At 47.2% G+C, this 23,576-nt stretch overlaps 1 protein-coding gene across 3 annotated transcripts in view; it reads right to left on the bottom strand.

Annotated features, from left to right (window-relative positions):
• The window catches only part of LOC138677450 (thialysine N-epsilon-acetyltransferase-like), a 39,963-nt gene that overhangs the window by 7,165 nt on the left and 9,222 nt on the right, over nt 1-23,576 (bottom strand). Inside the window, exons 1-3 of one of the 3 annotated variants that reach the window (XM_069767596.1) lie at nt 15,211-15,611; nt 1,183-1,262; nt 1,057-1,108 (exon numbers count right to left, since the gene is read on the bottom strand). In XM_069767596.1, the coding sequence (XP_069623697.1) occupies nt 1,057-1,108; nt 1,183-1,262; nt 15,211-15,250 (172 nt within the window). In that variant the 5' untranslated portion in view covers nt 15,251-15,611. Of the gene's footprint in view, nt 1-1,056; nt 1,109-1,182; nt 1,263-15,210; nt 15,612-23,576 lie in introns of those variants that run through there. The other 2 variants (XM_069767594.1, XM_069767595.1) reach the window with 2 other exon arrangements.

Genomic DNA, 23,576 nt, shown 5'->3' with positions numbered 1-23,576 from the left:
CCTCATATTTCGTGCCTACATCCCCCACATCTACCGCCCACGCCCCCTATGTCCCCTCATATTTCGTGCCTACATCCCCCACATCTAGCGCCCACGTCCCCTATGTCCCCTCATATTTCGTGCCTACATCCCCCATATCTAGCGCCCACGTCCCCTGTCCCCTCATATTTCGTGCCTACATCCCCCATATCTAGCGCCCACGTCCCCTATGTCCCCTCATATTTCGTGCCTACATCCCCCATATCTAGCGCCCACGTCCCCTATGTCCCCTCATATTTCGTGCCTACATCCCCCACATCTAGCGCCCACGTCCCCTATGTCCCCTCATATTTCGTGCCTACATCCCCCACATCTAGCGCCCACGTCCCCTATGTCCCCTCATATTTCGTGCCTACATCCCCCACATCTAGCGCCCACGTCCCCTATGTCCCCTCATATTTCGTGCCTACATCCCCCACATCTAGCGCCCATGTCCCCTCATATTTCGTGCCTACATCCCCCACATCTAGCGCCCACGTCCCCTATGTCCCCTCATATTTCGTGCCTACATCCCCCACATCTAGCGCCCATGTCCCCTCATATTTCGTGCCTACATCCCCCACATCTAGCGCCCACGTCCCCTGTCCCCTCATATTTCGTGCCTACATCCCCCATATCTAGCGCCCACGTCCCCTATGTCCCCTCATATTTCGTGCCTACATCCCCCATATCTAGCGCCCACGTCCCCTATGTCCCCTCATATTTCGTGCCTACATCCCCCACATCTAGCGCCCACGTCCCCTATGTCCCCTCATATTTCGTGCCTACATCCCCCACATCTAGCGCCCATGTCCCCTATGTCCCCTCATATTTCGTGCCTACATCCCCCACATCTAGCGCCCACGTCCCCTATGTCCCCTCATATTTCGTGCCTACATCCCCCACATCTAGCGCCCACGTCCCCTATGTCCCCTCATATTTCGTGCCTACATCCCCCACATCTAGCGCCCACGTCCCCTATGTCCCCTCATATTTCGTGCCTACATCCCCCATATCTAGCGCCCATGTCCCGCTTACCTTCCTCTGTCAGTTTGATGAGGTGTGTGATCTTCTCATATTCCGCCAGTTCCTGGAGACGGAGACGTGTGATATAATATAATGTGACATCAGGGTTGAATCATTATAGTGTTATTACGTTCTTACCCTGATCATTCTCATGATCTGTGGGGAGTCCGCAGCTTCTGCCGGCCGAATGATGCAGTCCATGATGGGGTGAGTAGTACCTGGAGGGAGTAATCATTCTGGATAACACCATGTCTCACATCACTAACAGTGAGCGTATAGTATATACACCTCCAATTCCGATGCATGGAATATACAGTTAGGTCCATATATATTTGGACAGAGACAGCATTTTTCGAATTTTGGTTACAGACATTACCACAATGAATTTTAAACAAAACAATTCAGATGCGGTTGAAGTTCAGACTTTCAGCTTTCATTTGAGGGTATCCACATTAAAATTGGATGAAGGGTTTAGGAGTTTCCGCTCCTTAACATGTGCCACCCTGTTTTTTAAAGGGACCAAAAGTAATTGGACAATTGACTCCAAGGCTATTTCATGGACAGGTGTGGGCAATCCCTTTGTTATGTCATTCTCAATTAAGCAGATAAAAGGCCTGGAGTTGATTTGAGGTGCGGTGCTGCATTTGGAAGGTTTTGCTGTGCAGTAAACATGCGGTAAAGGAGCTCTCAATGCAGGTGAAACAAGCCATCCTTAAGCTGCGAAAACAGAAAAAACCCATCCGAGAAATTGCTACAATATTAGGAGTGGCAAAATCTACAGTTTGGTCCATCCTGAGAAAGAAAGAAAGCACTGGTGTACTCATCAATGCAAAAAGACCTGGGCGCCCACGGAAGACAACAGTGGTGGATGATCGCAGAATAATCTCCATGGTGAAGAGAAACCCCTTCACAACAGCCGACCAAGTGACCAACACTCTCCAGGAGGTCGGCGGATCAATATCCAAATCTACCATAAAGAGAAGACTGCATGAAAGTAACTACAGAGGGTTCACTGCACGGTGCAGCCACTCATAAGCATCAAGAATAAAAAGGCTAAAAACATCTAAAAAAGCCGCACAGTTCTGGAAGAACATTCTATGGACAGATGAAACCAAGATCAACCTCTACCAGAATGATGGAAAGAGAAAAGTATGGCGAAGGCGTGGTACAGCTCATGATCCAAAGCATACCACATCATGTGTAACACCCGGCGGAGGCAGTGTGATGGCGCGGGCATGCATAAACCCGGCGGAGGCAGTGTGATGGCGCGGGCATGCATAAACCCGGCGGAGGCAGTGTGATGGCGCGGGCATGCATAAACCCGGCGGAGGCAGTGTGATGGCGCGGGCATGCATGGCTGCCAGTGGCACTGGGTCACTAGTGTTTATGGATGATGGGACACAGGAATGAATTCTGAGGTCTTCAGAGCCGCCATACTGTGTGCTCAGATCCAGCCACATGCAGCCATACTACATACTACAGATGGACAATGACCCAAAACATAAAGCCGAAGCAACCCAGGAGTTTATTAAAGCAAAGAAGTGGAATATTCTTGAATGGCCAAGTCAGTCACCTGATCTCAACCCAATTGAGCAGCATTTCACTTGTTAAAGACTAAACTTCAGACAGAAAGGCCACAAACAAACAGCAACTGAAAACCACCACAGTGAAGGCCGAGCATCAAAAAGGAGGAAACAGCGTCTGGTGATGTCCATGAGTTCAAGACTTCAGGCAGTCATTGCCAACAAAGGGTTTTCAACCAAGTACTAGAAATGAACATTTTATTTAACATTATTTAATCTGTCCAATTACTTTTGGTCCCTTTTAAAACAGGAGCTGAAACTCCTAAACCCTTCATCCAATTTTAATGTGGATACCCTCAAACGAAAGCTGAAAGTCTGAACTTCAATTGTTTTGTTTAAAATTCATTGTGTTAATTTCTATAACCAAAATTAGAAAAATGTTGTCTCTGTCCAAATACCTAGCTGTATGTATATACCCCCGAAACTGTCACTGCCAACTCCACGATAACCAAAGACTATGCGCTGCCAACGCGAGTCGTATTTACTACAAGCTGAATGGAGGCATGGTTCTGGTAGCTTATGGCTTAGGGGTGCAAATTAAAAAAACAGAAGGAGCAGAACTATTCCATTTTATATAAGCAGTTTATAAAAAAATGTACAAACTATGTTACAAAGGGGACAAAACAATACAGCATCTAGTTACAAAGAAAATAAAAAGGGATTAACAAAAGACCTCCCTACGCCGATCAAAGAGATGATTCAGCTTAGTGGATGGAAGCAATTGGATTGAAATGTCTGGTTACGGGATCAAGCCTACACTCGTATGTATCTTCCTCACTTTTGAACCCATGTCATAATGTGCCTTGACCTTTTAGCAGTACCTGGTTCCCCCCCTTCCTCGGGTGGTCCGGGTTGAGGGATATCCTCATCCCTTCAGGATTTTATGAAATTCCCAACTTATGTGATAACTTCACTCCTGATGATTGCAGAAGTTCGAGATCACTGTCTTATTTTTTATCGGGATTTTATTATTCCCCACTAACCAAACAGGACATGGCTGTTTTCAGTTATCAGGCAACTATGGATTTGGGACTTATAGGCAGGTGTTACAGTTATGAAAAACATGCATCTTTTTCCCTGATTAGCCCTAAAGCTGAAAATGTATGCCCCACTACTATCCGATCTAAAGGAACTACAATATTCATACAGACGTCTACTGTAAATTTATAAGATTTCCTCCAATGGAAACCCAGGTGTCATTTAAATTCAGGATGTAAAAAGAGGCTCTTCCACGGCTCTATCTATATGTAAACACAGGTACCTTTGTTCCAACCCTCTGACAAGAACTTATCCTGTTTTAGTTATGTTAGTCTCTCAAACAAAATACATCCTCCTTCCCAATGCAGCAGTCCTTTATTTCTAAAAGGGATTGTCTGAGTGTTAATTAGGCTGTTTCACTTAACAACTATATGTAATTCCCTACTTCCTTATGTTCATTGTACAATTTATTCAAGAGGCTCAGACTTCAGCTGTTTGCCTCCTCACTGGCAAACTGTGTAAGAAGGAAGGGGGAGGTGGGTGAATGCCATCCTCACTGGCGGCTTCAAAGTTTTTAATATTTTCTATGACCATCCTATAACAGAAGTGACCTCCTACGACTACACACAATACATGCAAAATACTATGTGCCCTCCCCACGCACATTCCACATCCACTAGTTGAGCCCTCAATCTGGAGAGTAAACCGTCCATATGCAGGACGTCCACGATGAATCCTCATACAAACATTCCTAGAAACACAGGGACATTACTGGCCTCCTCTGCCATCAGTATAACAGTATCTCAGGAGGCTCGTCAGCCTCGCACAGGTATGGGAGCCTTATACAAGGCCGGGTCCCCCTCCTTCCTCCTGTACATTCATTATTATTTATTTATATAGCACCATTAATTCCATGGTGCTGTACATGAGAAGGGGCTACATACAAGTTACAGATATGACTTACAGTAAGCATACTAACAATGACAGACTGGTACAGAGGGGCGAGGACCCTGCCCTTGTGGACTTACATTCTACAGGATTATGGGGAAGGAGACAGGAGGTCGGGGGTTGCAGTAGCTCCAATGGTGTTGAGGTGGCCGTGTGGTCATTACAGGCTGTAAGCTTCTTTGAAGAGGTGGGTTTTCAGGTTTCTTTTGAAGGATCCAAATGTGGTGGATAACCAGATGTGTTGGGGCACTGAATTCCAGAGGATGGGGGATACTCGGGAGAAGTCTTGGAGGCGATTGGGTGAGGAGCGAATAAGCGTGGAGGAGAGGAGGAGGTCTTGAGAGGACCGGAGATTACGTGAGGGAAGATATCGGGAGATTAGTGTGGAAATATACGGAGGAGAAAGGTTATGGATGGCTTTGTAGGTCAGTATTAGAAGTTTAAACTGGAGAAACTGGGAGCCAGTGAAGGGATTATCAAAGAGGTGAAGCAGGAGTGTAGCGAGGAGAGAGATGAATTAGTCGGGCAGCAGAGTTAAGGATGGACTGGAGGGGTGCGAGAGTGTTAGAAGGTAGGCCACAGAAAAGGATGTTGCAGTAGTCGAGGCGGGAGATGATGAGGGCATGCACAAGCATTTTGGTAGAGAGCTGGTTGAGGAAAGGACAAATTCTGGAAATATTTTTGAGCTGGAGGCAACAGGAGGTGGAAAGAGCTTGGATGTGCGGTTTGAAGGAAAAGTCCATGCGGGATATGCAAGAGCCAATTAGTGACCGGATGACAACAGAGGATATGGAGTTTGTCATTCCCATAAAATGAATTCCGCCAATCCACGGTGTCCAGGAAAGAAGGAAGAGGTTGGTGGATGTTTTCCGCGCTTGCTGATTGATGATGAGATAGATTGTCAAATAGAGAGTGGTTTATTCTACGCCTTTCAAAGTACAAAAGACTTCTTCATCAGGAAAGACCACAAGTATAACAAAGGTAGCAAAAGTACCGATTAAATAGTGTAAAGATTTCTAATATGAATGCCAAAAAAAAACATGTTAGACTGTTTCACATTTGCGTTTTTTGCCGCTGCGTTTTAGCGCAAAAAAAGCATGCGTTATTTTCCCTATACTTAACATTAAAAATGCATGCGTTTTTTTTGCATGCGTTTTGCCGCATTTTGCCGCCGCATGCGTCGTTTCTATGCATGCGTTGTTGCAGAAATGCAACATGTAGTAATTTCTAGCGGCGTTTTTTTGCCGCAAAAAAAACGTATTGCTGTCTATGTAAATGCATGCGTTTTTAAGCACATGCGTTTTAATAGAAAAACACAAGAATACACACTGATAAGCCAACCCTAACCCTAAGGGGTCCTAACGCTAAGGGGTCCTAACGCTAAGGGGTCCTAACGCTAAGGGATCCTAACCCTAAGGGATCCTAACCCTAACCCTAAGGGATCCTAACCCTAAGGGATCCTAACCCTAAGGGTTAGGGTAAGGATCCCTTAGGGTTAGGATCCCTTAGGGTTAGGATCCCTTAGGGTTAGGATCCCTTAGGGTTAGGATCCCTTAGGGTTAGGGTCCCTTAGGGTTAGGATCCCTTAGGGTTAGGATCCCTTAGGGTTAGGATCCCTTAGGGTTAGGGTCCCTTAGGGTTAGGATCCCTTAGGGTTAGGATCCCTTAGGGTTGAGGTTAGGATCCCTTAGGGTTAGGATCCCTTAGGGTTAGGATCCCTTAGGGTTAGGATCCCTTAGGGTTAGGGTTAGGATCCCTTAGGGTTAGGATCCCTTAGGGCAGGGGTCCCCAACCTGTAGCTCGGGAGCCACATGTGGCTCGCGAGCCTGTGATGCGTGGGTCGCGGCTGCTTGCCCGCTTGGTGCATTAGCACCAGGTGTAAAGAACTATTAAGAGCAGATCTCTAGTTGGTGACTTTTGTGTGTCGCCCTGTACAGAAGAGTAGATCTGAATGGGGGTGAGATAGGAGACCTTGGAGCTTGGCATACTGCCTTGGTGTGATTTCAGTGGAAAAGGTTTGGTTGTCATTATACCAGTAATGGAGGCTCTCGGTGTCACTACTGTGAAGTGGGGAAGGAGCTGGATGTGGCTCGCAACCCTCTCTCAAAGTTGAATGTGGCTCACGACCCTCTTTCATAGCTGGATGTGGCCCTCAAGGTCAGAAAGGTTGGGGACCTCTGCCTTAGGGTTAGGGTCCCTTAGGGTTTGGGTTAGGGATAGGGTTAGGATCCCTAGGGTTACTAGGGACCCTAACCCTAGCTATTTCTGTTTATAGTGGGTTTTCCTGTTGATTTTGATGATTGGCAGCTGTCACACACTTCTCATCATGTGTTTCAAAAACGCAAACGCAGGAAAAAAACGCATGTAAACGTGTCAAAATGCCGCGTTTGTATTAAAACATGCAAAAACGCATGCGTCTAAAAAACGCGTTTAAACGCGTTTAAATGCGTTTTTTCACCAAATGCATTTGTGTTTAAAACCCTGCGTTTTTAAACGCAAATGTGAAACCAGCCTTATAGATGAAAAAGAAGGAACATGTGCTAGATGTAAAAAAAAAAGGGAACATGTGATAGATGTAAAAAAAAAGGAACATGTGCTAGATGTCAAAAATAAAAAAGGAACAAGTGAAGGATGTAAAAAAAAAAAGGAACGTGATAGATATAAAAAAGGAACATGTCCCTTTTTTCACATCTATCGCATGTTCATTTCTTTTTTTAATTACATGTTCCTGTTTTTCACATCTATCATGTTCCTCTTTCACATCTATCACATGTTCCTCTTTCACATCAATCACATGTTCCTTTTTTCACATCTATCACATGTTCCCTTTTTTACATCTATCACATGTTCCTTTTTTTACATCATGTTCCTTTTTTTTACATCTATCACATGTTCCTTTTTTCACATCTATCACATGTTCCTTTTTTACATCTATCACATGTTCCTTTTTTTACATCTATCACATGTTCCTTTTTTTACATCATGTTCCTTTTTTTTACATCTATCACATGTTCCTTTTTTCACATCTATCACATGTTCCTTTTTTTACATCTATCACATGTTCCTTTTTTTACATCATGTTCCTTTTTTTTTACATCTATCACATGTTCCTTTTTTCACATCTATCACATGTTCCTTTTTTTACATCTATCACATGTTCCTTTTTTTACATCTATCACATCTTCCTTTTTTTACATCTATCACATCTTCCTTTTTTACATCTATCACATGTTCCTTTTTTTTACATCTATCACATGTTCCTTTTTTTTTACATCTATCACATGTTCCTTTTTTTTACATCTATCACATGTTCCCTTTTTTACATCTATCACATGTTCCTTTTTTTTACATCTATCACATGTTCCTTTTTTTTTACATCTATCACATGTTCCTTTTTTTTACATCTATCACATGTTCCCTTTTTTACATCTATCACATGTTCCCTTTTTTACATCTATCACATGTTCCTTTTTTTTACATCTATCACATCTTCCTTTTTTACATCTATCACATGTTCCTTTTTTTTACATCTATCACATGTTCCTTTTTTTTTACATCTATCACATGTTCCTTTTTTTTACATCTATCACATGTTCCCTTTTTTACATCTATCACATGTTCCCTTTTTTACATCTATCACATGTTCCTTTTTTTTACATCTATCACATCTTCCTTTTTTTACATCTATCACATCTTCCTTTTTTACATCTATCACATGTTCCTTTTTTTTACATCTATCACATGTTCCTTTTTTTTTACATCTATCACATGTTCCTTTTTTTTACATCTATCACATGTTCCCTTTTTACATCTATCACATGTTCCTTTTTTACATCTATCACATGTTCCTTTTTTTTACATCTATCACATGTTCCTTTTTTCACATCTATCACATGTTCCCTTTTTTACATCTATCACATGTTCCTTTTTTCACATCTATCACATGTTCCTTTTTTTTACATCTATCACATGTTCCTTTTTTTTACATCTATCACATGTTCCTTTTTTTCACATCTATCACATGTTCCTTTTTTTTACATCTATCACATGTTCCTTTTTTCACATCTATCACATGTTCCCTTTTTTACATCTATCACATGTTCCTTTTTTCACATCTATCACATGTTCCTTTTTTTTACATCTATCACATGTTCCTTTTTTCACATCTATCACATGTTCCCTTTTTTACATCTATCACATGTTCCTTTTTTCACATCTATCACATGTTCCTTTTTTTTACATCTATCACATGTTCCTTTTTTCACATCTATCACATGTTCCTTTTTTTACATCTATCACATGTTCCTTTTTTTACATCTATCACATGTTCCTTTTTTTTACATCTATCACATGTTCCTTTTTTTTACATCTATCACATGTTCCTTTTTTTACATCTATCACATGTTCCTTTTTTTTTACATCTATCACATGTTCCTTTTTTTTACATCTATCACATGTTCCTTTTTTTTTACATCTATCACATGTTCCTTTTTTTTACATCTATCACATGTTCCTTTTTTTTTACATCTATCACATGTTCCTTTTTTTTTACATCTATCACATGTTCCTTTTTTTTTACATCTATCACATGTTCCTTTTTTTTTACATCTATCACATGTTCCTTTTTTTTACATCTATCACATGTTCCTTTTTTTACATCTATCACATGTTCCTTTTTTTACATCTATCACATGTTCCTTTTTTTACATCTATCACATGTTCCTTTTTTTACATCTATCACATGTTCCTTTTTTTTTACATCTATCACATGTTCCTTTTTTTTACATCTATCACATGTTCCTTTTTTTTTACATCTATCACATGTTCCTTTTTTTTACATCTATCACATGTTCCTTTTTTTACATCTATCACATGTTCCTTTTTTTACATCTATCACATGTTCCTTTTTTTACATCTATCACATGTTCCTTTTTTTTACATCTATCACATGTTCCTTTTTTTACATCTATCACATGTTCCTTTTTTTTACATCTATCACATGTTCCTTTTTTTACATCTATCACATGTTCCTTTTTTTTACATCTATCACATGTTCCTTTTTTTTTACATCTATCACATGTTCCTTTTTTTTTACATCTATCACATGTTCCTTTTTTTACATCTATCACATGTTCCTTTTTTTACATCTATGTAATGGTCTCGTCTTTCTTTACCGTAGACTGTGTACACAGCTGCCGATGGCTCCTTCAGAATTCTCCATACATCTTAGTCCCTCCCCCTTGTCTCTTTATCTGTGAGGTGATTAGATTTCTCCCCATTTCCTTGTTTTTCCCATTTTCCTCCATCATTTTATACCCAAGGATATTCCAGTGCCGCATCCGGCGCCATTCACCTTCTCATTATTGGGTCCTTCCTTGAATTGATGGGACTTTATTATCTGGACCTGCAGCGCGCTGACTCCGGCTGGTTGTGGCTCCTGTGGACGCACTGAACATTTTCTGCCTCGTGCTCACTGCTCCTCGTCAGGTCACCTGATGCACAATACTTTCATTCTGTTACAGCTTTGTCCGATGAAGGTCCAGTGTTGTGACCGAAACATCACATGGAGCCAGATGTTAAATAGGAAGGGGCTGAATGTTAAGGGATGAGGAGCATAATGTATACACCAGGGGGACTGGACAGATGTTACACATGGGAGGAGTTGCCAGATGTTAAACACCGGGGGACAGTGAGGCCGGATATTATACACCGGGGGACAGTGAGGCCGGATGTTATACACCGGGGGACAGTGAGGCCGGATGTTATACACCGGGGGACAGTGAGGCCGGATGTTATACACCGGGGGACAGTGAGGCCGGATGTTATACACCGGGGGACAGTGAGGCCGGATGTTATACACCGGGGGACAGTGAGGCCGGATGTTATACACCGGGGGACAGTGAGGCCGGATGTTATACACCGGGGCACAGTGAGGCCGGATGTTATACACCGGGGGACAGTGAGGCCGGATGTTATACACCGGGGGACAGTGAGGCCGGATGTTATACACCGGGGGACAGTGAGGCCGGATGTTATACACCCGGGGGACAGTGAGGCCGGATATTATACACCCGGGGGACAGTGAGGCCAGATATTATACACCGGGGACAATGAGGCCGGATGTTATACACCGGGGGACAGTGAGGCCGGATGTTATACACCGGGGGACAGTGAGGCCGGATGTTATACACCGGGGGACAGTGAGGCCGGATGTTATACACCGGGGCACAGTGAGGCCGGATGTTATACACCGGGGGACAGTGAGGCCGGATGTTATACACCGGGGGACAGTGAGGCCGGATGTTATACACCGGGGGACAGTGAGGCCGGATATTATACACCCGGGGGACAGTGAGGCCGGATATTATACACCCGGGGGACAGTGAGGCCAGATATTATACACCGGGGACAATGAGGCCGGATGTTATACACTGGGGGCCGAGGGGACCACATGTTATACACTAGGGGGGGGACAGAGGCAATAGGATATACACGGAGGGAGGCCAGGAACCGGATAGTGTAACCAGGGGGATAGGGTGATGAGGTCAGATGTTATACTCTGTAAGGCTATGGAGCCGGATGTTATGCGCTGGGGGAGGAAGTGATGGGGAAGGATGTTATATGCTGGGAGAGGGAGGTGAAGGGGCCGGATATTATACACTGGGAGAGGGAGATGATTTGGCTGGATATTATACACTAGGGAGGGAGGTGATGGGGCCTGATCTTATACCCTGAGGGAGGGAGGTGATGGGGAGTGGGACGGATGTTATACACTGGGGGAGGGAGGCGATTGGCCCGGATGCTATATGCTGGGGGAGGGAGGTGATGGGGAAGGATGTTATATGCTGGGGGAGGGAGGTGAAGGGGATGGATGTTATACACTGGGGAGGGAGGTGATGGGGAAGGATGTTATATTCTGGGGGAGGGAGGTGAAGGGGATGGATGTTATACACTGGGGGAGGGAGGTGATTGGCCCGGATGCTATATGCTGGGGGAGGGAGGTGATGGGGCCTGATATTATATGCTGAGGGAGGGAGGTGATGGGGAGTGGGACGGATGTTATACACTGGGGGAGGGAGGCGATTGGCCCGGATGCTATATGCTGGGGGAGGGAGGTGATGGGGAAGGATGTTATATGCTGGGGGAGGGAGGTGAAGGGGATGGATGTTATACACTGGGGGAGGGAGGTGATGGGGAAGGATGTTATATGCTGGGGGAGGGAGGTGAAGGGGATGGATGTTATACACTGGGGGAGGGAGGTGATTGGCCCGGATGCTATATGCTGGGGGAGGGAGGTGATTGGCCCGGATGCTATATGCTGAGGGAGGGAGGTGATGGGGAGTGGGACGGATGTTATGCGCTGGAGGAGGGAGGTGAAGGGGCCGGATGTTATAAACTTGGGGAGGGAGGTGATTTGGCTGGATATTATACACTAGGGGAGGGAGGTGATGGGGCCTGATCTTATACCCTGAGGGAGGGAGATGATGGGGAGTGGGACGGATGTTATACACTGGTGGAGGGAGGTGATGGGGCCGGATGCTATACACTGGGGGGAGGGAGGTGATGGGGCCTGATCTTATACACTAGGGGAGGGAGCTGATGGGGCTGGATGTTATACGCTGGAGGAGGTGACGGGGTCAGATGTTATATGCTAGGGGGCGATGGGTCTGGATTAGTGATGAGCGAGTATACTCGTTACTTGAGATTTACCGAGCATGATCAGGTGGTCTTCGAGTATTTTGCCGTGATCGGAGATTTAGTTTATGTCCACGCAGCTGCATGATTTGCAACTACTAGACAGCTTGAATGCATGTGGGGATTGCCCGTTTGTTAAGCAACCCCCATATGGACATAAACGAAATACTCGGAGACCACCCGAGCGTGCTCGGAGAAACTCGAGTAACGAGCATGCTCGCTCATCTCTAGTCTGGATGTAATGGACGGTCATAAGGGGGCATTCGCTGCGTCTGGAGGAGAGAAAGGTTTTCCACCAACATAAGAGGATTCTTTACTGTTAGGGCAGTGAGAATCTGGGATTCCTCACCTGAGGAGGTGGTGATGGCAAACTCAGTCGAGGGGTTCAAGAGAGGCCTGGATGTCTTCCTGGAGCGTAACAATATTGTATCTTACAGTTATTAGGTGCTTTAGGACGTAGATCTGTGACAAAATATGGGGGTGATGGGGCCGGATGTTATACACTGGGGATGGAGGTGATGGGGCCGCATGTTATACGCTGAGGGAGGGAGGTAATAGGGCCGGATGTTATACACTGGGGGATGGAGGTGATGGGGCCGGATGTTATACACTGGGGGATGGAGGTGATGGGGCCGGATGTTATACGCTAGGGGATGGAGGTGATGGGGCCGGATGTTATACACTGGGGTTGGAGGTGATGGGGCCGGATGTTATACACTGGGGGATGGAGGTGATGGGGCCGGATGTTATACACTGGGGTTGGAGGTGATGGGGCCGGATGTTATACACTGGGGGATGGAGGTGATGGGGCCGGATGTTATACGCTGGGAGATGGAGGTGATGGGGCCGGATGTTATACGCTAGGGGATGGAGGTGATGGGGCCGGATGTTATACACTGGGGGATGGAGCGGAGGTGATGGGGCCAGATGTTATACACTGAGGGAGGGAGGTGATGGGGCCGGATGTTATACACTGGGGGAGGGAGGTGATGGGGCCGGATGTTATACACTGGGGGATGGAGGTGATGGGGCCGGATGTTATACACTGGGGGATGGAGGTGATGAGGCCGGATGTTATACGCTAGGGGATGGAGGTGATGGGGCCGGATGTTATACGCTGGGAGATGGAGGTGATGGGGCCGGATGTTATACGCTAGGGGATGGAGGTGATGGGGCCGGATGTTATACACTGGGGGATGGAGCGGAGGTGATGGGGCCAGATGTTATACACTGAGGGAGGGAGGTGATGGGGCCGGATGTTATACACTGGGGGAGGGAGGTGATGGGGCCGGATGTTATACACTGGGGGATGGAGGTGATGGGGCCGGATGTTATACACTGGGGGATGGAGGTGATGAGGCCGGATGTTATACGCTAGGGGATGGAGGTGATGGGGCCGGATGTTATACACTGGGGGATGGAGCGGAGGTGATGGGGCCAGATGTTATACACTGTGGGAGGGAGGTGATGGGGCCGGATGTTATACACTGGGGGAGGGAGGTGATGGGGCCGGATGTTATACACTGGGGGATGGAGCGGAGGTGATGGGGCCAGATGTTATACACTGTGGGAGGGAGGTGATGGGGCCGGATGTTATACACTGGGGGAGGGAGGTGATGGGGCCGGATGTTATACACTGGGGGAGCGAGGTTATAGGGCCGGATGTTATACACTGGGAGATGGAGGTGATGGGGCCGGATGTTATACACTGGGGGAGGGAGGTGATGGGGCCGGATGTTATACACTGGGGTATGGAGGTGATGGGACCGGATGTGATACACTGGGGGATGGAGGTGATGGGGCCGGATGTTATACGCTGGGGGATGGAGGTGATGGGGCCGGATGTTATACACTGGGAGATGGAGGTGATGGGGCCGGATGTTATACACTGGGGGAGGGAGGTGATGGGGCCGGATGTTATACACTGGGGGATGGAGGTGATGGGGCCGGATGTTATACACTGGGGGATGGAGGTGATGAGGCCGGATGTTATACGCTAGGGGATGGAGGTGATGGGGCCGGATGTTATACACTGGGGGATGGAGCGGAGGTGATGGGGCCAGATGTTATACACTGTGGGAGGGAGGTGATGGGGCCGGATGTTATACACTGGGGGAGGGAGGTGATGGGGCCGGATGTTATACACTGGGGGATGGAGCGGAGGTGATGGGGCCAGATGTTATACACTGTGGGAGGGAGGTGATGGGGCCGGATGTTATACACTGGGGGAGGGAGGTGATGGGGCCGGATGTTATACACTGGGGGAGCGAGGTTATAGGGCCGGATGTTATACACTGGGAGATGGAGGTGATGGGGCCGGATGTTATACACTGGGGGAGGGAGGTGATGGGGCCGGATGTTATACACTGGGGTATGGAGGTGATGGGACCGGATGTGATACACTGGGGGATGGAGGTGATGGGGCCGGATGTTATACGCTGGGGGATGGAGGTGATGGGGCCGGATGTTATACGCTGGGGGATGGAGGTGTTGGGGCCGGATGTTATACACTGGGGGAGGGAGGTGATGGGGCCGGATGTTATACACTGGGGGAGGGAGGTGATGGGGCCCGATGTTATACAATGTGGGAGGTGATGGGGCCGGATGTTATACACTGGGGGACGGAGGTGATGGGGCCCGATGTTATACAATGTGGGAGGTGATGGGGCCGGATGTTATACACTGGGGGAGGGAGGTGATGGGGCCAGATGTTGTATACTGAGGATGTGGGGTTGAAGTAGACCACATTATTCAGAGTTTGATATGTGTGGCCCGGGGCCTTTTCCCATGCTCTGTGTGCAGTTTGGGAAGGAGAGGGATAATACATGTGATGTATAGAGCAGTGTGATAAGCGCCATGCACATTATGTCAGTGCTACAGGACAGAAATACCAGGATTGGAGCAAATCCTATGTCCGTCGGTGAGTTAGCTGATAACAGAAACCAATATCTTTACCACTAACCTTGCAGATTCCATAGATGTCGTTTTCTATTTTCAACCATTGGTCAAGTGAAGAGATAAAAGATTGACAAACCGAGTCACTAAATATAGACGCCGCATCCAAGAATAACACTAATATGCCGGCGGTATAATGGAAAGCAGGAGTCTAATGAAAGCTCTGAAATGTCACAGGGTTCAGCCCCTCGTGAGACACGAAGATAATGCCAGCAACCAGCGACCAGCGTCATGGACGGGATCAAAGGGCGATAAACAACCACGAGGCGGTAACTAAAGACACAACAACAGATAGGAGACGAAATAAACATCTGACTAAACTGATAGAAAGAACAGAAGGAGGAACCATCGTCTGAACAAGGACAGAAACCATTCTCATTTTGTAAAAAAAGTAAAACTTCTGCTGTTTGCAATAAACGGAAATATCTGAGCAACAAAGAGAAAAATAGGTTTTTCCAAATTCACAACAAAATGCCACTTTTATTGACTCCTAAAGCCTCGACCTTATTCACCCCTTTATGACTACTGTCTTTAGTAACCCTGAAGCTGATGTGCCCTGCTGCCTCCCTAAGTGGTAGGACCTGCCGCCCCTGTGACTGGTAGGACCTGCCGCCCCTGTGACTGGTAGGACCTGCCGCCCCTGTGACTGGTAGGACCTGCCGCCCCTGTGACTGGTAGGACCTGCCGCCCCTGTGACTGGTAGGACCTGCCGCCCCTGTGACTGGTAGGACCTGCCGCCCCTGTGACTGGTAGGACCTGCCGCCCCTGTGACTGGTAGGACCTGCCGCCCCTGTGACTGGTAGGACCTGCCGCCTCTGTGACTGGTAGGACCTGTCATGCCAGACTAATCTAATTTCCTTCTATGATGGAATCACTGGCTTGGTTTTTCAGGGAAATGCGGTAGATGTAGCATATCTTGAGTTCAGCAAAGCACTTGATAAAGTATCTCTTGTTATGTTTGCTAATGACAGGTGTTATGAAGGCAATCCAGAAACACAGTGTGCTTAGCGATCAGAGCGCACACAGTGATCTGACAAATACCCAAAAATACAAGAACGAGCTCTGAGACGTGGAAACTCTGTAGACTGCACACCTGATCCTATCCTAAACACAACTAAAAGCGGCTGTGGATTGCGCCTAACAACTACCTAGGCAACTCGGCACAGCCTAAGAAACTAGCTAGCCTGAAGATAGAAAAATAGGCCTGACTTGCCCCAGAGAAATTCCCCAAAGGAAAAGGCAGCCCCCCCACATATAATGACTGTGAGTAAGATGAAAAGACAAAACGTAGGGATGAAATAGATTCAGCAAAGTGGGGCCTGATATTCTAGGACAGAGCGAGGACAGTAAAGCGAACTTTGCAGTCTACAAAAAACCCTAAAGCAAAACCACGCAAAGGGGGCAAAAAAAAACCCACCGTGCCGAACTAACGGCACGGCGGTACACCCTTTGCGTCTCAGAGCTTCCAGCAAAACAAAAGACAAGCGGGACAGAAAAAAAGCAACAAAAAGCAAAAGGCACTTAGCTATACAGAGCAGCAGGTCACAGGAACAATCAGGAGAAGCTCAGATCCAACACTGAAACATTGACAAGGAGCAAGGATAGCAGCATCAGGCGGAGTTAAGTAATGAAGCAGCTAACGAGCTCACCAGAACACCTGAGGGAGGAAGCCCAGAGACTGCAATACCACTTGTGACCACAGGAGTGAATTCAGCCACAGAATTCATAACAGTACCCCCCCCTTGAGGAGGGGTCACCGAACCCTCACCAGAGCCCCCAGGCCGACCAGGATGAGCCGCATGAAAGGCACGAACAAGATCGGAAGCATGAACATCAGAGGCAAAAACCCAGGAATTATCTTCCTGAGCATAACCCTTCCATTTAACCAGATACTGGAGTTTCCGTCTAGAAACACGAGAATCCAAAATCTTCTCCACAATATACTCCAATTCCCCCTCCACCAAAACCGGGGCAGGAGGCTCAACAGATGGAACCATAGGTGCCACGTATCTCCGCAACAACGACCTATGGAATACATTATGTATGGAAAAGGAGTCTGGGAGGGTCAAACGAAAAGACACAGGATTGAGAACCTCAGAAATCCTATACGGACCAATAAAACGAGGTTTAAATTTAGGAGAGGAAACCTTCATAGGAATATGACGAGAAGATAACCAAACCAGATCCCCAACACGAAGTCGGGGACCCACACGGCGTCTGCGATTAGCGAAAAGTTGAGCTTTCTCCTGGGACAAGATCAAATTGTCCACTACCTGAGTCCAGATCTGCTGCAACCTATCCACCACAGAATCCACACCAGGACAGTCCGAAGACTCAACCTGTCCTGAAGAGAAACGAGGATGGAACCCAGAATTGCAAAAAAAATGGAGAAACCAAGGTAGCCGAGCTGGCCCGATTATTAAGGGCGAACTGAGCCAACGGCAAAAAGGACACCCAATCATCCTGGTCTGCAGAAACAAAACATCTCAGATATGTTTCCAAGGTCTGATTGGTTCGTTCGGTCTGGCCATTAGTCTGAGGATGGAAAGCCGAGGAAAAGGATAGGTCAATGCCCATCCTACCACAAAAGGCTCGCCAAAACCTTGAAACAAACTGGGAACCTCTGTCAGAAACAATATTCTCAGGAATGCCATGCAACCGAACTACATGCTGAAAGAACAAAGGTACCAAATCAGAGGAGGAAGGCAATTTAACCAAGGGCACCAGATGGACCATTTTAGAAAAGCGATCACAGACCACCCAAATGACTGACATCTTTTGAGAAACGGGAAGGTCAGAAATGAAATCCATCGAAATATGTGTCCAAGGCCTCTTTGGGACCGGCAAGGGCAAAAGCAACCCACTGGCACGAGAACAGCAGGGCTTAGCCCTAGCACAAATCCCACAGGACTGCACAAAAGTACGTACATCCCGTGACAGAGATGGCCACCAGAAGGATCTAGCCACTAACTCTCTGGTACCAAAGATTCCAGGATGACCAGCCAACACCGAACAATGAAGTTCAGAGATAAGTTTATTAGTCCACCTATCAGGGACGAACAGTTTCTCTGCTGGACAACGATCAGGTTTATTCGCCTGAAATTTTTGCAGCACCCGCCGCAAATCAGGGGAGATGGCAGACACAATGACTCCTTCCTTGAGGATACCCGCTGGCTCAGATAAACCCGGAGAGTCGGGCACAAAACTCCTAGACAGAGCATCCGCCTTCACATTTTTAGAGCCCGGAAGGTACGAAATCACAAAGTCGAAGCGGGCAAAAAATAACGACCAACGGGCCTGTCTAGGATTCAAGCGCTTGGCAGACTCGAGATAAGTCAAGTTCTTATGATCAGTCAATACCACCACGCGATGCTTAGCTCCTTCAAGCCAATGACGCCACTCCTCGAATGCCCACTTCATGGCCAGCAACTCTCGATTGCCCACATCATAATTACGCTCAGCGGGCGAAAACTTCCTGGAAAAGAAAGCACATGGTTTCATCACTGAGCAATCAGAACCTCTGTGACAAAACCGCCCCTGCTCCAATCTCAGAAGCATCAACCTCGACCTGGAACGGAAGAGAAACATCTGGCTGACACAACACAGGGGCAGAACAAAAACGACGCTTCAACTCCTGAAAAGCTTCCACAGCAGCAGAAGACCAATTAACCAAATCAGCACCCTTCTTGGTCAAATCGGTCAATGGTTTGGCAATGCTAGAAAAATTACAGATGAAGCGACGATAAAAATTAGCAAAGCCCAGGAACTTTTGCAGACTTTTCAGAGATGTCGGCTGAATCCAATCCTGGATGGCTTGGACCTTAACTGGATCCATCTCGATAGTAGAAGGGGTAAAGATGAACCCTAAAAATGAAACTTTCTGCACACCGAAGAGACACTTTGATCCCTTCACAAACAAAGAGTTAGCACGCAGGACCTGAAAAACCATTCTGACCTGCTTCACATGAGACTCCCAATCATCTGAGAAGATCAAAATGTCATCCAAGTAAACAATCAGGAATTTATCCAGATACTCACGGAAGATGTCATGCATAAAAGACTGAAACACAGATGGAGCATTGGCAAGTCCGAACGGCATCACTAGATACTCAAAATGACCCTCGGGCGTATTGAATGCAGTTTTCCATTCATCTCCTTGCCTGATTCTCACCAGATTATACGCACCACGAAGATCTATCTTAGTGAACCAACTAGCCCCCTTAATCCGAGCAAACAAGTCAGATAACAATGGCAAGGGATACTGAAATTTAACAGTGATCTTATTAAGAAGGCGGTAATCAATACACGGTCTCAGCGAACCATCCTTCTTGGCTACAAAGAAGAACCCTGCTCCCAGTGGTGATGACGATGGGCGAATATGCCCCTTCTCCAGGGATTCCTTCACATAACTGCGCATAGCGGCGTGTTCGGGCACGGATAAATTAAATAATCGACCTTTAGGGAATTTACTACCAGGAATCAAATTGATAGCACAATCACAATCCCTATGCGGAGGTAGAGCATCGGACTTGGGCTCTTCAAATACATCCTGATAATCAGACAAGAACTCTGGGACCTCAGAAGGGGTGGATGACGAAATCGACAAAAATGGAACATCACCATGTACCCCCTGACAACCCCAGCTGGATACCGACATGGAATTCCAATCCAATACTGGATTATGGGTTTGTAGCCATGGCAACCCCAACACGACCACATCATGCAGATTATGTAGCACCAGAAAGCGAATAACTTCCTGATGTGCAGGAGCCATGCACATGGTCAGCTGGGCCCAGTATTGAGGCTTATTCTTGGCCAAAGGTGTAGCATCAATTCCTCTCAATGGAATAGGACACCGCAAAGGCTCCAAGAAAAACCCACAACGTTTAGCATAATCCAAATCCATCAGATTCAGGGCAGCGCCCGAATCCACAAACGCCATGACAGAAAACGACGACAAAGAGCATATCAAGGTAATGGACAGAAGGAATTTGGACTGTACAGTACCAATGACGGCAGACCTAGCGGACCGCTTAGTGCGCTTAGGACAATCAGAAATAGCATGAGTGGAATCACCACAGTAGAAACACAGCCCATTCAGACGTCTGTGTTCTTGCCGTTTAACTCTAGTCATAGTCCTATCGCACTGCATAGGCTCAGGCTTAACCTCAGGCAGTACCGCCAAATGGTGCACAGATTTACGCTCGCGCAAGCGTCGACCGATCTGAATGGCCAAAGACAAAGACTCATTCAAACCAGCAGGCATAGGAAATCCCACCATGACATCCTTAAGAGCCTCAGAGAGACCCTTTCTGAACAAAGCTGCCAGCGCAGATTCATTCCACTGAGTGAGTACTGACCACTTCCTAAATTTCTGACAATATACTTCTATCTCATCCTGACCCTGACACAAAGCCAGCAAATTTTTCTCAGCCTGATCCACTGAATTAGGCTCATCGTACAGCAATCCGAGCGCCAGGAAAAACGCATCGACACTACTCAATGCAGGGTCTCCTGGCGCAAGAGAAAATGCCCAGTCCTGAGGGTCGCCGCGCAAAAAAGAAATAATAATCAAAACCTGTTGAATAGGATTACCAGAAGAATGAGGTTTCAAGGCCAGAAATAGCTTACAATTATTTTTGAAATTTAGAAACTTAGTTCTATCTCCAAAAAACAAATCAGGAATAGGAATTCTTGGTTCTAACATAGATTTCTGATCAATAGTATCTTGAATTTTTTGTACATTTATAACGAGATTATCCATTGAAGAGCACAGACCCTGAATATCCATGTCCACACCTGTGTCCAGAATCACCCAAATGTCTAGGGGAAAAAAAAAAGTGAACACAGAGCAGGAAAAAAAAAAAAAATGATGTCAGAACCTTTTCTTTCCCTCTATTGAGAATCATTAGGTGGCTCCTTGTACTGTTATGTTTGCTAATGACAGGTGTTATGAAGGCAATCCAGAAACACAGTGTGCTTGGCGATCAGAGCGCACACAGTGATCTGACAAATACCCAAAAATACAAGAACGAGCTCTGAGACGTGGAAACTCTGTAGACTGCACACCTGATCCTATCCTAAACACAACTAAAAGCGGCTGTGGATTGCGCCTAACAACTACCTAGGCAACTCGGCACAGCCTAAGAAACTAGCTAGCCTGAAGATAGAAAAATAGGCCTGACTTGCCCCAGAGAAATTCCCCAAAGGAAAAGGCAGCCCCCCACATATAATGACTGTGAGTAAGATGAAAAGACAAAACGTAGGGATGAAATAGATTCAGCAAAGTGGGGCCCGATATTCTAGGACAGAGCGAGGACAGTAAAGCGAACTTTGCAGTCTACAAAAAACCCTAAAGCAAAACCATGCAAAGGGGGCAAAAAAAAAAACCACCGTGCCGAACTAACGGCACGGCGGTACACCCTTTGCGTCTCAGAGCTTCCAGCAAAACAAAAGACAAGCTGGACAGAAAAAAAGCAACAAAAAAGCAAAAAGCACTTAGCTATACAGAGCAGCAGGTCACAGGAACAATCAGGAGAAGCTCAGATCCAACACTGGAACATTGACTAGGAGCAAGGATAGCAGCATCAGGTGGAGTTAAGTAACGAAGCAGCTAATGAGCTCACCAGAACACCTGAGGGAGGAAGCTCAGAAGCTGCAGTACCACTTGTGACCACAGGAGTGAATTCAGCCACAGAATTCACAACAATCTCTTACTATCCTTATTGAAAAAATGACCAAGTATGGGATTGACAAGGCTACGGTTAGATGGATTCAAACCTGGCTCAGTGATCAAAAGACTGGTGATAAATGGTTGTATATCAATTGCAAGAGTGTTACAAATGTTCATGTCTGTCCTGGCCTCAGTGATACAAGTGGGGACCACAAGGCTCTGTCCTGGCCCCAGGGTACCACAAGGCTCTGTCCTGGCCCCAGTGTTACAAGTGGGGACCACAAGGCTCTGTCCTGGCCCCAGGGTACCACAAGGCTCTGTCCTGACCCCAGTGTTACAAGTGGGGACCACAAGGCTCTGACATGGCCCCAGTGTTACAAGTGGGGACCACAAGGCTCTGTCCTGACCCCAGTGTTACAAGTGGGGACCACAAGGCTCTGACCTGGCCCCAGTGTTACAAGTGGGGACCACAAGGCTCTGTCCTGGCCCCAGTGTTACAAGTGGGGACCACAAGGCTCTGTCCTGGCCCCAGTGTTACAAGTGGGGACCACAAGGCTCTGACCTGGCCCCAGTGTTACAAGTGGGGACCACAAGGCTCTGTCCTGGCCCCAGTGTTACAAGTGGGGACCACAAGGCTCTGTCCTGGCCCCAGTGTTACAAGTGGGGACCACAAGGCTCTGTCCTGGCCCCAGTGTTACAAGTGGAGACCACAAGGCTCTGTCCTGGCCCCAGGGTACCACAAGGCTCTGTCCTGACCCCAGTGTTACAAGTGGGGACCACAAGGCTCTGACCTGGCCCCAGTGTTACAAGTGGGGACCACAAGGCTCTGACCTGGCCCCAGTGTTACAAGTGGGTACCACAAGGCTCTGTCCTGACCCCAGTGTTACAAGTGGGGACCACAAGGCTCTGTCCTGGCCCCAGTGTTACAAGTGGGGACCACAAGGCTCTGTCCTGGCCCCAGTGTTACAAGTGGGGACCACAAGGCTCTGTCCTGGCCCCAGGGTACCACAAGGCTCTGTCCTGACCCCAGTGTTACAAGTGGGGACCACAAGGCTCTGACCTGGCCCCAGTGTTACAAGTGGGTACCACAAGGCTCTGTCCTGACCCCAGTGTTACAAGTGGGGACCACAAGGCTCTGTCCTGGCCCCAGTGTTACAAGTGGAGACCACAAGGCTCTGTCCTGGCCCCAGTGTTACAAGTGGGGACCACAAGGCTCTGTCCTGGCCCCAGTGTTACAAGTGGGGACCACAAGGCTCTGTCCTGGCCACAGTGTTACAAGTGGGGACCACAAGGCTCTGTCCTGGCCCCAGGGTACCACAAGGCTCTGTCCTGACCCCAGTGTTACAAGTGGGGACCACAAGGCTCTGTCCTGGTCCCAGTGTTACAAGTGGGGACCACAAGGCTCTGTCCTGACCCCAGTGTTACAAGTGGGGACCACAAGGCTCTGACTTGGCCCCAGTGTTACAAGTGGGGACCACAAGGCTCTTTCCTGGCCCCAGTGTTACAAGTGGGGACCACAAGGCTCTGTCCTGGCCCCAGTGTTACAAGTGGGGACCACAAGGTTCTGTCCTGGCCCCAGTGTTACAAGTGGGGACCACAAGGCTCTCTCCTGACCCCAGTGTTACAAGTGGGGTACCGCAAGGCTCTGTCCTGGCCCCAGTGTTACAAGTGGGGTACCGCAAAGCTCTGTCCTGACCCCA

The sequence above is a fragment of the Ranitomeya imitator genome, chromosome 4, assembly GCF_032444005.1.
Source record: "Ranitomeya imitator isolate aRanImi1 chromosome 4, aRanImi1.pri, whole genome shotgun sequence".
Lineage (NCBI taxonomy): Eukaryota > Metazoa > Chordata > Amphibia > Anura > Dendrobatidae > Ranitomeya > Ranitomeya imitator.
The sequence above is the reverse complement of the archived record's forward strand: the minus strand, read 5'-3'. Positions and strand labels throughout refer to the sequence as shown.